At 37.4% G+C, this 13667-nt stretch overlaps 1 protein-coding gene across 2 annotated transcripts in view; it reads left to right on the top strand.

Moving 5' to 3' along the window:
* The window catches only part of PKP2 (plakophilin 2), a 95083-nt gene that overhangs the window by 77283 nt on the left and 4133 nt on the right, over positions 1 to 13667 (top strand). For both annotated transcript variants that reach the window (XM_045463082.1, XM_045463083.1), the window contains exons 10-11: positions 4917 to 5070; positions 12139 to 12328. In XM_045463082.1, the coding sequence (XP_045319038.1) occupies positions 4917 to 5070; positions 12139 to 12328 (344 nt within the window). The remainder of the gene's footprint in view (positions 1 to 4916; positions 5071 to 12138; positions 12329 to 13667) is intronic.

Below are 13667 nucleotides of genomic sequence, written 5' to 3'. Positions count from 1 at the left end.
CAGGAATTAACTTGGTGTACATGTATGTGTATGGGTATCTGAGTCCACTGTGTTCTGAGTATGGTTCAATATGAGCTAAGCCTTTAAGCTTGGCTTTTAGCCTCTTCCAGTCCAAGATCTCTCATGGAATCCAAACAGTCCAGAAATGTTTCCATGTTCCTGAGGATAGATACTACATACAGAAACACTTACACTACTTAAGTTCTGAATATGTAGTTTATTACCTAGAGCTTAAGTTCCTTCATTCATTTATTAAACAAACATTTTTTGAATGCCTACTGTATAGCAGGCACTAGCCTAGAGCTAAGCACATAGCAGTAAATAAGATTAAATCCCTGTGTTTGGTAATAATCTAACTGGGATAAACAAAATAGGAATTTAAGGCACTAGGAGATTCCAAGTCCAAAAGGAATCGAAGCATTGGAGATAACCTCATAATTGTCCTAATTGTGTCGAGGCATTTAAAATCATACCTAATGTTAGACCAGTCCAGTTCCCTGAAAGGAGGCTTACACTGAACTGGTATTAATCCATACTCAGAATTGTTAGAGTTTAATTTGACTGGAGATTTATAGGAGAAAATCCTTGGCACCATGGGACAATGATATGTTCTTTTAAGTTAAAAGATGCTTTTTATGAAAATTTTAACTTACATATATATCTTTTCTAGTTATCACTGTTCCTAATTTTGTTATGCTTAAATTGTGTGATAAAAAAAATACTTGGTTTTATAATTTCCAAAAAGAATCATTGAATAGGAAAACATGAAAAGCAGGGCATTTAAAATAATTTCAGGAAATATCCAGTCTATTAAACTTGTGTTCATAACTGAGATAGCACTGAGCAGTTGATGGTCATGTGCAAAGAGCCTAAACTAGAATGGATACAATGTGTGTGTCAGTTATGTATCAGTAGAAATAAGTTCATTAAACATCACATAGTCAAAGTTAAAAACCATTGAAATAAGCACTTTTCAAATTTCTAAAACACTTTAGAAGTTTTTAATTTCATATCTGTTAGGAAAAAACAAAACATATCCCCTACCCTCACACTTTACTAGAAAACAAGTTCCAACAGCAATGAGATTTAAATGTTAAAGACAAAACTATAAAGCTTGTGAAAGGATATCTTCATGATAGGGGAAGATTATTTAAAAGTGGATGCAAGGGCGCCTGGGTGGCTCAGTTGGTTAAGCGGCCGACTTTGGCTCAGGTCATGATCTCGCGGTCCGTGAGTTCGAGCCCCGCGTCGGGCTCTGTGCTTACAGCTCAGAGCCTGGAGCCTCTTTCAGATTCTGTGTCTCCCTCTCTCTGACCCTCCCCCGTTCATGCTCTGTCTCTCTCTCAAAAATAAATAAACGTTAAAAAAAAAAAAATCTTGTTTAAAAAAAAAAAGATAAAAGTGGATGCAAAAAGTACTACTATAAAGTATGTGTTTTATAAATTGACTACATTAAAATTAATAACTTACGGTGCTATGCTATCCAAAGACATTGTTAAGACAGTAAAGAGTCAAATCACAAAGTAGAAAAAGATTTTTGCAACGTGTGTAAGTAACAAAGGTTGGTATGTAGAAAATATGACAACTCATTGCGGCGCCTGGGAGGCTCAGTCAGTTAAGCGTCCGACCTCGGCTCAGGTCATGATCTCACAGTTCATGAGTTCGAGCCCCGTGTTGGACTCTGTGCTGACAGCTTGAAGCCTGGAGCCTGCTTGAGATTCTGTCTCTCTGCCCCTCCCCTAGTCGCTCTCTGTCTGTCTCTCTCTCTCTCTCTCTCTTAAATATAAAAAATAAAACATAAAAAATTTTTTTTAAAAAACTCATCAAATTAACAATCAAAAGGTAATCCAAAGAAAACTGGCAAGAGACTTGAACAGGTGTTTCACAAAATGGCCAATAAACATTTGAAAAGGTATTTAAAACCTCCTTAGTAATCAGGACAATATGAACTAGAAGTGCTTTTTGCAAATAGTTGACTGACTAACTATAATAGTCATTCTCACATATTCCCTAGAGCTGGAATACAAAAATCTCTTGGGTAAATCTGTTTACTTTCCTTTTTGAGCAAATTCTAAAGACCACCTCACTTCACTTTCTCATTTGCCTCCACGAATCAGAATTAATAAGACTAATATTTAGCTATTCTTTCCCCTGATTGATTAAACATCATTTGAGAATCCAAACTTCATCTAGACTTGCATGTTTCCAATTATCATTTTATATACTAACATCAAAGCGCTTTATTATATATAAGAATATATCATTAGGTGGTATAGTATGATATACGTACAAAACAAGATTTTAATTTTAAAAGCATCTTATGTCTCAAGAGAAAATAAAAATTTTAAGAAATATCTTGTGATGTTTTAATCTATCTTGATCTCCTGAGATGATAGTAAATCTTTAGGAAAACTTGATAACATATTATTCATATAGTTCAGTTCAATAAATATTTACATAGGACCTCTCATGTTCTAGGCACTGTACAAGGCACCGAAAGGAAAAAAAAAGAGTTGGATAAGATCCATTTCTTCCTTTAAAGGAGCTTCTAGCAGGAGAGATAGCAGTTTAGTATAATTGTAACCTAGAGAATTAGGGAGTAATGATAAGGAAAGAGGAAAATGGATACCAGGCCAGATGAAGACATCTGAAGACCATTCTGGAAACAATGGAGAGTCATTACAGAGTTTAAACCTGAGGCGGAACATAATAAGATTAAATTTTAGAAGAGTCATTCTGGTGTGAGGCTTTGAATCCCCAACTGGCATTTAAAAAACAGAAAGTTGACTGGCAACATTTGGTTCCTAGTGGAGATTGGAGACCATAACTTCGCAGAAGTACCAGTCCGCAAATGCACTATTTAGTCTAGCAGTATTTGGTGGCCAAGTATAAAATCAGTTTTGCAATTATACTGGGTAGGTAGAAAATAAACTGGAACGATAAGAGAATTAAGGGTATTGAAAGATAGTTTGTGATGTGTTGGTTCATGTACGACTAGTCTAAGAAAGAAAGTTAAAACGGAAGAGTATTGGCAACTTGAGGTGTGGGGAGTAAAGGTTGAGATAAGGGCACTGGAGTTCTTGATGAGGCTGAAGAAGAAATATAGTAGGAGTGAGGGACAGAGAGCAAAGTGAACAGGAAATTGTGTTCAGAGTATAACATTTGAGTTTATGTTTTCAGAGTCAAGGTATTTTGGGATGAAATAGGTTCTGTATGACCATGGAAGTGAATGACTGATGTGTGGAAGAGATGACAGTCAGTGACATTTAGCAAGTCTAGGAACAAAGGCATAATTAATGTGGTCATCTATAGTGAACGTGGAGTGGAGAAGGCTCTGAGCCAGGCTCCGAAGCCTCCAGTGGATGTTGGGAAAGGAACGGTAGGCCTTGAGATGACAAAGAAAATGCTATGGGGGTGATAGAGCCGGATGGCCATGACTCAGAAGACAGAGCTACTGCGTGTGAGGGAAGACATCTAGACGGGCCATCGGGAAGACAGAGGAATGCTAACCTACCTCTGTGCCCAAGTCACAGGAGTGGTACAGAATAAATAGCCTCCTCTGGATGGCTACAGAGGAAGGATTCTTCTCAGAGTGGAGCACGTAGTTTAATGGAGTGCTCTACAAGTTAGTGTGACAGACTTGTTTACAATAAAACATTCTAAAATAGTGATTGTTAAACTTCTTTTGAGTCTTAGACACTTTGACTATCTAATAAAAGTTATACACCCTTTCCCTGAGAAATTTTATTATAAACACAAAAATAAGTTTTCTTTATTTTTTATTTTTAAGTAATCTCTATACCCAACATGGGGCTCAAACTCACAATCCCAAGATCAAGAGCCACATGCTCCACCAACTGAACCAGCCAGATGCCCCAATACAAAAAATAGCTTTAAGGACTTGCTGTCCTCTCCCTAAAACCTTTCTGGGATCCAATCTTCAGAACCCCTGTTCTAAAAAGTATAGTAGAGAATATAAGAGCAAATCTGCAGGAGGGAGGAGAAAATAAGCAGTATTTAGATAAGATAAACAGAGAAGATAGACACCCTGAAGAATGGCGGGAATTTCTGGCAGGTGGCCTCAAGTTAGCTTCAGATAGAAATCTATAAAGTTGTAGACACAAGCCAAGATCCCTGTATTAGAGGTTTATTGATGCCAGGAAGGTTTTGGTCAGTACTCAAACTAATTTGTCAACCTAATTCCAAATAAGATTGGTCTCTAGTGGACTTGGACCTGGACCAGCAACTTGTATACACAGCCTCTGACTGAAAGCATCGAATTAGAAATAATCTAACGAGCCATACATTCTTTTCTCTAAACGCCCAATATCTCTTTCAGAATAAACTGGCTTTTTAGAATTGAACAAGTTTATTAAGATATGTAAAATGCCAAAACTTAAGCAAAAAGAAACAGAAAAGGTGACTAAGCCAACAAATACATCGAATATTAATCAAAGGCATCTCCCTTTAAAATTTTTCTCAGCTCAGTTGTCTTCGTGGGTAAATTCCACCAGACCCACAAAGTTGAGATTATACTTACATTACACAAATAGTTGGAAAACATTATGCAACTAATTTCATGACACTAGTGTTTGATTCTAAAATATCATCCTTATATCCTTTTCACAATGCTGAGCTGAAGATATGAATAAAGAGGAAAGCAAGGAAAAGACAGGCCCATTTTATTTACAAACAGGCAAAAATATAGTAGGTAACCAAATCCAATATTCTATTTAAAAATACCTAATAAGCTGTTTTTCTCCAGTAATAAAATTGAAAACGTAATAAGAATTTAAAGGAAGTATCTTCAGGCTGGTTTCATCACAGCTTTAGTTTTAACAGTCTCTAGTAATCTACAGAAATTTAAAATTAGTGTGAAGTCAAATGCAGTGATATTGATATGTCTCACACAACAGATGCCAACATCAGTAGCTCAGACAGTTGTCCAGAAGGAAAATGGCCTGCAGCACACCCGGAAGATGCTGCATGTTGGTGATCCAAGTGTGAAAAAGACAGCGGTCTCCCTGCTGAGGAATTTGTCTCGGAATCTCTCTCTGCAGAATGAAATTGGTGAGTCAGCAAACGTGTCTTGATGTAGTGATTACATATCGAAAATACAAATTCAGGGGCACCTGGGTGGCTCAGTTGGTTAAGCATTCAACTCTTGATTTCTGTCACGATCTCATGGTTTGCAAGATCAAGCTCCATGTCAGGCTCTGCACTGACAGCACAGAGCCTGCTTCGAATTCTCTCTCTCCCTCTCTATCTGCCCCTTCCCTCCCTCCCCTCTCTCTCAAAATGGGTAAATAAACTTAAAAAAAAAGAAAGAAGAAAATATAGGGGCATCTGGGTGGCTCAGTCAGCTAAGCATCTGACTTCAGCTCAGGTCATGATCTCGTGGTCCATGAGTTCAAGCCCTGCATTGGGCTCTGTGCTGATAATTCAGAGCCTGGAGCCTGCTTTGGATTCTTTGTCCCCCTCTTTCTCTGCCCCTCCACCACTTATGCTCTGTCTCTCTCTCTCTCTCTCAAAAATAAATAAACATTAAATTAAAAAAAAAAATACAAATGCAATAAAACATTGTCTGTATCACTTTTTTTTTTTTTTTTTTTTTTGCAACGATGAACTGAAAATGTGACTAAGGAGCAAAATGTGGTAAAATAGACCTGGCCTTTGCACCCAGGCATCAAGGGTCCACTTTCTCCCAGGGTCTCAAATAGGATTTTTCTTCATATCCAGCATTTTGTTTTGTTTTGTTTTGTTTTGTTTTGTTTTGTTTCTGTTTTAATTACTATAGAAGGGAAACTTAGACCTAATTATAATTAACAAGGTAAGTACATATTTGATGTTTTTGTACCTTCAGTTGTATCATTGTGGATAGTCTTTTTAACCTATGCACCTGGCTTTCGGGATGCTCTCTGGGTGGCCTATTTAAGCGCTGCTCTTCTGAAACATTGAAAGTGTACACAGAGTGGTGTTCACTTTAGAAGCTTGGTCCTTGGGGCGCCTGGGTGACTCAGTCAGTTGAGTGTCCGACTCTTAATTTCGGCTCAGGTCATGATCCCACGGTCGTGGGATTGAGCCCTGCATCGAGCTTCACTCTAAGCGTGGAGCCTGCTTGGGATTCTCTCTCTCTCTGCCCATTTCCCCCGTTCACTCTCTCTCTCTAAAAAAAAAAAAAGAACAAGAAGAAGAGACTTGGTCCTTGTTGCACTAGAAAAAAATGAATGAACAGATCACACACAAAAAAAAAGACAAAAAGGAGGAGTATACTGAATGTAGTGGATTCAGCATAGATGGTTTTTAAATGAATACAATGAAACATTTGCTTTATTTTTGAGAGTCTTTATTATTGACAAAGGTGATAACTATTTACACCATCAAATAATGTTTTCATTTGCTTTATACATAGAAATGCCTGATATGGGGCACCTGGGTGGCTCAGTCGGTTAAGCAGCCGACTTCAGCTCAGGTCATGATCTCCTAGTCCGTGAGTTCGAGCCCCGCATCAGGCTCTGTGCTGACAGCTCAGAGCCTGGAGCCTCTTTCAGATTCTGTGTCTCCCTGTCTCTGACCCTCCCCCGTTCATGCTCTGTCTCTCTCTGTCTCAAAAATCAATAAATGTTAAAAAAAAAAAAAGAAATTAAAAAAAAAAAGAAATGCCTGATAAATACTTGTGAAAACTATAAAATGAGATAATAGGAAAATAATGCCAAAAATCAGTCATGCTTCTAATGCTCCATAAATTAGTCATTTCTGACAACTTGAAAACTAGCTTTTCACAAAATTCCACTAAATTTATAAACAAATGCTCGTTTGTTTTGGTGGACACACACACACACACACACACACACACACACACACACACACACAGCACCAGAGATACTGAAGTCTGATTATGTCTTAATAATGTCATTTCCAAAGCCAACCAGCAGCACAACATTGGAGAGGTAGTTTCATACAATGGTTTCGTGCCCATAATAAATATAGAGAGAGCCTGGAAATTTTTCAGCGAATATGAAAGAAACCTTGCCGTAGGCACTCTGAAAATTATGAAAGTGTTCTCCTCATTGTCCTTTGTGGACTTTTGTGTTGCACTTTAATCAGGTATATTATCTTTGACTTTTTTTCTTTCTTTCCCTAAAGGAAATGTTGACTCCATCTTTAAAACAGTGCCGATGGAAATAACTGTGCTCCACACATTATGCATGTACCTTCAGGGCAAAAATGCTGTTGGTCTCAGGTTCAACCATCCTCTAACTGTTGGGAAGATACAAATACAGCCCCATACTTTATTTTTTTATAAATAAGCATTGTATTTAATTCTTCAATGGAGCGGGAAATGGCCTTGGCAGAATCAAGGTTTTTTTGTATTTCACTACACTTAATGTTTACCTATTTTCTTTGTTTACCTACTTTGAGTGACTTCTGGCCTTCATACATTGCATCTTAAATTTTGTTGACAAGCTTGGGTAATTACAATATTCATACTTTTTTTTTCCGTTAACAATTAATGGCTTAGCAATGTGACTTCTCATTCCATATTTGTCACTTTTAACCAGAAGCTAGGTAAGTGGAAAATCATTGTTCTGGATGGTTTTATTAAATAAAACAACATCAATTAAAAAAAGATACGTGCTCATTTAAAAAATTCAAGAAATTAAGAAAAGCATAATAAATGAAGCAAAAAATACTTCCTCTTACCACTTGGAAAATAACCATTGGTAACATTAGGTGAATATTATTCCTGAGATCTCTCTATACCTATCTACCTATGATAAAAGTTTAGACAAAGAGAGATCTAAATAAATCATGCTATTAAAATTGGATCATACATCTAGTGGTTAACTAAAAATTATTAGAGTTAATTTTAACAAAATAAAAGCAAACTGAATGATACAGAATAACTTCAAATACATTTTTCATTACATTTCAGGCATGTTTGAGAGATTGTGATAATGTGTGCTCGAGTTTGTCTCAGTCCTGATCTCTAACTCTTGACCAAATCTAGAAGAATGTCTTAATTGCATGTGTAGCAATCTTAGTCTCCTCAATCACCAATAGTTCATCTTGTTGTAACATTCATGTCATGTGTGTGCAACGTGTGTCAGTAGCCCGTAAAAAGATAAAACAGAAAGAAACAAAGGAAAGAAGAAAGGGGAGTCAAAGAAGAAGGGGAAGAGGGAGGAAAGTTTCTATTCCAATATCTATATTTATTCCAGTTTGTCATTTTAGTGGTCCTGTTAATTCAAGTGCCATGTAACCCGTAGGTGATGCCTACTGAGCATTATAGGGAGGACCAGTGTTTTGTTAAATAGGTCTGGCCTTCTCCTTCATTATGGAATAGATCCAAAGGATTATTATGTTACAGTCACATCAGAGTTTATGGTGACCTGCCTGATCCAAATCCTCTTACTAATGAAGTAGTTTGCACTAAAAGTTAGTTTTGGGGCGCCTGGGTGGCTTAGTCGGTTAAGTGTCCGACTTGAGCTCAGGTCATGATCTCCCGGCTCGTGAGTTCGAGCCCCGCATCAGGCTCTATGCTGACAGCTCAGAGCCTGGAGCCTGCTTCGATTCTGTGTCTCCCTCTCTCTCTGCCCCTTTCCCACTCATACTCTGTCTCTTTCTCTCAAAAATAAATAAACATTGAAAAAAATTTTTTTAAGTTGTTCAATTTGTTTTATGCAGCCTGTAACTGTGATGAGGCTTTTATCTGTAAAATTCTGATGAGATTATCTGTTATTTTTTTGGCAATTTTTAAATGTTAATTCCAGTGTAGTTGCCATACAGTGTTCTATTAGTTTCAGGTGTACAATATAGCGATTCAACTATTCCATACCTTACTCAGTGCTCATCAAGATAAGTGTACTCTTAATATCCCTTTACCTATTTCACCCATCTCCTCACCCATCTCCCCTCTTGTGACCATCAGTTTCTTCTCTATAGTTAAGCATCTGTTTTTTTGTTTTGTGTCTCTTTTTTTCCTTTGTTTATTTGGTTTGTTTCTTAAATACTACATAGGAGTGAAATCATATGGTATTTGTCTTTCCTTGACTGAATTATTTTACTTATTAGCATTATAGTCTCTAGCTCCACCCCTGTTGTGACAGATGGCAACATTTCATTCCTTTTTATGGTGAATAATATTTCATATAATACACCCACACCCCGCATCTTCTTTATCCATTCATCTATCAGTGGACCCTTGGGCTACTTCTATAATTTGGCTATTGTAAATAATGCTGCAATAAACATAGGAGTGTGTAAATCCCTTTGAATTAGTGTTTTTGTATTCTATGGGTAAATACCCAGTACTGCGATTACTGGATGGTAGGGTAGTTCTATTTTTAATTTTTTGAGGAACCTCCATAGTGTCTTCCACTGTAGCTGCACCAATGTGCATTCCCACCAATAGCACACGAGGGTTCCCCTTTCTTCACATCCTCATCAACACTTGTTGTTTCTTAAGTTTTTTATTTTAGCCATTCTGATAGGTAAGAGGTAGTTTTTCATTGTAGTTTTGATTTGTATTTCCCTGATGATAAGCAGTGGTAAGCATCTTTTTATGTGTCTGTTAGCCATCTGTATGTCTTCTTTGAAGAAATGTCAATTCATGTCTTATGCCCATTTTTTTAAATTGGATTATTTGTTTTTTGGAGGTGAGTTGTATAAGTTCTTTATATATTTTGCATACTAACCCTTTATCAGATATATCATTTGCAAATATCTCCTCCCATTCCAAAGTTGTCTTTAGTTTTGCTGGTTGTTTTCTTTGCAGTTCAGAAGCTTCTTCTTTTGATATAGTCCCAGTAGTTTATTTTTGCTTATGTTTCCCTTGCCTCAGGAGACAGATCTAGAAAAATGTTGCTATGGCCAATGTCAGAGAAATTACTGCCTGTGCTTTCTTCTAGGACTTTTATGGTTTCAGGTCTCACACTGAAGTCCTTAATCAATTTTGAATTTATTTTTGTGTATGGTGTAAGAAAGTGGTCTGGTTTCATTCTTTTGCATGTTGCTGTCCAGTTTTCCCAGCACCATTTGTTGAAGAGACTGTTATTTTCCCATTGGGTATTCTTGCCTCCTTTGTCGAAGATTAATTGAATATAATTGTGGGTTTATTTCTTTGTAGCCTCATGCTTTCGTAAGATGATCCACTGATAAACCTCCCCTCATTTTAATTACACTTAAATTCACTTAATTCCATGATGTCCATCTAAATTCAGTGGAAAGAAAATTCACATTCTCAAGGCCTTTAATTCTGTGATTTAACATATTAAAAGGAGGAAGCCTTCTGATAATAATTTGTTTCTATTGGGAGATTACTGCTTGCAGGGTGCTGTGATCAATTAGCACATTAACTCATTTAATCCCTCACAACAACCCTGTGAAGTAGATACTATTATTATCCCATTTTATAGATTAGGACAATGCAGCATTGAGAGGTTAAGCAACTTGCCCAAACCACACAGCCATTGGGTGGCAGAGGCAAGACTGAAACGGAAGAAGTGTGGCTTCAGAGACTGAGCTCTGAGCTCTAAACACTGTGCTGTGATGCTTTAATAACCGTGGAAAACAGAGTTCAGGTCTTTGAGCAGAAGGTGTGTCTTTCCTGTCAATCAGGTCCACATATTATCAAAGGATGACAATTGTTCAGTTCCTTTTTTGCACACCTCTCTGTTCTAGGCATAGTGATTCATGCTGGAAATACAGAGATGAATTTGATAATTGTTCTCAGGAGCCCATAGCCCCACTTGGAATTCAGACAGGCACATAACTAATTACAATCCAGTATTCTAGAGAAGTGCGCAGTTCAGGGTGCCACATAAACTCAGATGAAAAACAACAAAATTGGGGCACCTGGGTGGCTCAGTTGATTAAGCATCTGACTTCAGCTCATGTCATCATCTCACAGTTGGTGAGTTTGAGCCCCGTGTCGGGCTCTGTGCTGACAGCTCAGAGTCTGGAGCCTGCCTCAGATTCTGTGTCTCCCTCTCTCTCTGCCCCTCCCCTGCTCATACTCTGTCTCTCTCAAAAATAAACATTTAAAAAAAATTTTTTTTGAAGAAAATTAAGCAGAAGTTTTCATTATACAACCATGATAAACACAACACTGTATTCAAGAGTTGTGAGGAGAAATAGAAGCAGGAGAAATAGATAGCCAGGAACTTACATACAGAGTGAAAAAATAAAATAGTTTTTTTCTCCTTTTTATTTTTTTTTAAATTTTTTTTTTAACGTTTATTTATTTTTGAGACAGAGAGAGACAGAGCATGAACGGGGGAGGGGCAGAGAGAGAGGGAGACAAAGAATCGGAACCAGGCTCCGGGCTCTGAGCCATCAGCCCAGAGCCCGACGCGGGGCTCGAACTCACGGACTGTGAGATCGTGACTTGAGCCGAAGTCAGACACTTAACCGACTGAGCCACCCAGGCGCCCCTCTCCTTTTTAAATATTAGTATTATTTGTAGATTGATGAAACTAAGCAGTACAGATAATTTTTTTAAAAATTTTCGGTCACCGTCAATATTGTTGTAGAAGAACAAGTCCTATTCATATGTTAGTGTATTTCTTCTCAGGTTTCTTTTGCGTATTTTCTTTTCTAATGTTTATATTATGGATTATTTAAGTATATTAATTTTTCAGAAAGAATATTAACAAATATTTTCTTGCGTTACATGTTTCATAAATATTTGGGGGATGTATAATATTCTTTGCAGCTTGGTTTTTGATAGTATCCTATCACTGAGTTACTTGGGCATTTTATCATTTGTCACTTATAGATAACACTATAATAAAAATCTCTGCATAAAGCTTCTTCTATTTTTAAAGTGATATCTTTAGGATGAATTTCCAGAAGTGGAATTACTAAATTAAAGGATGTGAAAGTTTTTTAAATTCTTGATGTTTCTGTCAAATTGTCATTGTCATTTCTATCAAAAGATTTCCAGTGTACTGAGCACTGAGTATCCTCTTTTTAAGAATCTTTTTAAAAATTGAATAATAGAGAGATTACATCTTTCCATATATTTCTTAACCAGTTGTGTTTCTTTTTAAAATATTCTTTACTCAAAATATCTTGGGATGTTCAGATTAAGAGACAACCTTTTTAATCAAGTATTCTTCTTCTTTCATTTTATAGCCAAAGAAACTCTACCTGATTTGGTTTCCATAATTCCTGACACAGTCCCGAGTACTGACCTTCTCATTGAGACTACAGCCTCTGCCTGCTACACATTGAACAATATAATCCAAAATAGTTACCAGAATGCACGGGACCTTCTAAACACTGGGGGCCTGCAGAAAATCATGACTATCAGCTCAGGCGATGTGTAAGTCCTGTAGTATCTGCCTGTTGGCTCTCTTCCCTTTCCTCACTACCACTCCCAACACCCATCTGTAAATCTAGCTGTGAATGTGCAATCATTGAGGACCATGGGTAACGTGGCCAAAGAATGAGATTGTAACGCTGGGCCAAATCATTTGGTTCAATCCTTAGTAATCAAGCAAGTGAAAGACTGAATTCTCCAAGCCTAATAGTTGCCCATTATCTTCTAAAGTATCCAGCTAGAGGCACCTGGGTGGTTCAGTTGGTTAAGCGTCCGACTTCTGCTCAGGTCATGGTCTCACAGTTAGTGAGTTTGAGCTCTGCATCAGGCTCTGTGCCGACAGCTCAGAGCCTGGAGCCTGTCTCCATTCTTTGTCTCCCTCTCTCTCTCTGCCCCCCCCACCCCTGCTCATGCTCGCTCTCACGCTCTCTCTCAATCTCTCTCTCAAAAATAAAATTAAAAATTAAAAAATTAGGGGCACCTGGGTGGCTCAGTCGGTTAAGCATCTGACTTTGGCTCATGATCTCCTGGTTCATGCACTTGAGCCATGTCAGGCCCTGTGCTGACAGCTCAGAGCCTGGAGCCTGCTTTGGATTCTGTGTGTCCTTCTCTCTCTGCCCCTCCCCAGCTCGCGTTCTCTCTCTCTCTCTCTCTCTCTCTCTCTCTCTCTCTCTCTCTCTCTCTCAAAAATAAGTAAACATTAAAAAAAAAAACCTTAAAAATAATTTAAAAATTTTTTTAAATGAAGTATCGTCAAATGCCATATCTTCTCTGGGTAGCACATTCCAGCCTTTTATTGACCTAACAAATTCATTTATTTCCCAGAGCCATAACTATGATTTAAGAATAGGAGAATATAGGCAATGTGGAAGTCCTGTGGACAGGGATTGCCCTTTTCCTCACTTAAATCTGGAGCCAGTATCACCCCAGTGGCTTAAAAGAAGCAGTGATAACACAAGAAGTAGGAGGCAACATAATCAAATTCTTGCTTTCTTGGTTTTCTCTATCACATCTCTTCCACGTCTTATTCCCTTTTGAGAATAGAAGTTCAATGCATATAAGTCATTCCACGTCGCTTTTCTGTGTCTTTAAATTTTCCCCATTAAAAAAAAAGTGAGGAAGAGAATGAAAAACCTTGTATAACAAAATCATTATTATTAGTTAATTTAGAGACATGGGATCCAAAGAGGGCATGAAGATTATTATATTTTTCTCTTTATACAATTCTGAAGTGTTTGACTTGTTAAATACAAGTTACTTTTATAAATAACCAAGCAAGAGAAGAAATGTTACAGCCCAATTATAATGAGTTGCAAAGCAAACAGACTTTACCTATGGTAGA

The sequence above is a fragment of the Leopardus geoffroyi genome, chromosome B4 (assembly GCF_018350155.1).
Source record: "Leopardus geoffroyi isolate Oge1 chromosome B4, O.geoffroyi_Oge1_pat1.0, whole genome shotgun sequence".
Classification (NCBI taxonomy): domain Eukaryota; kingdom Metazoa; phylum Chordata; class Mammalia; order Carnivora; family Felidae; genus Leopardus; species Leopardus geoffroyi.
This window is presented reverse-complemented; position numbering and strand designations above follow the sequence as displayed.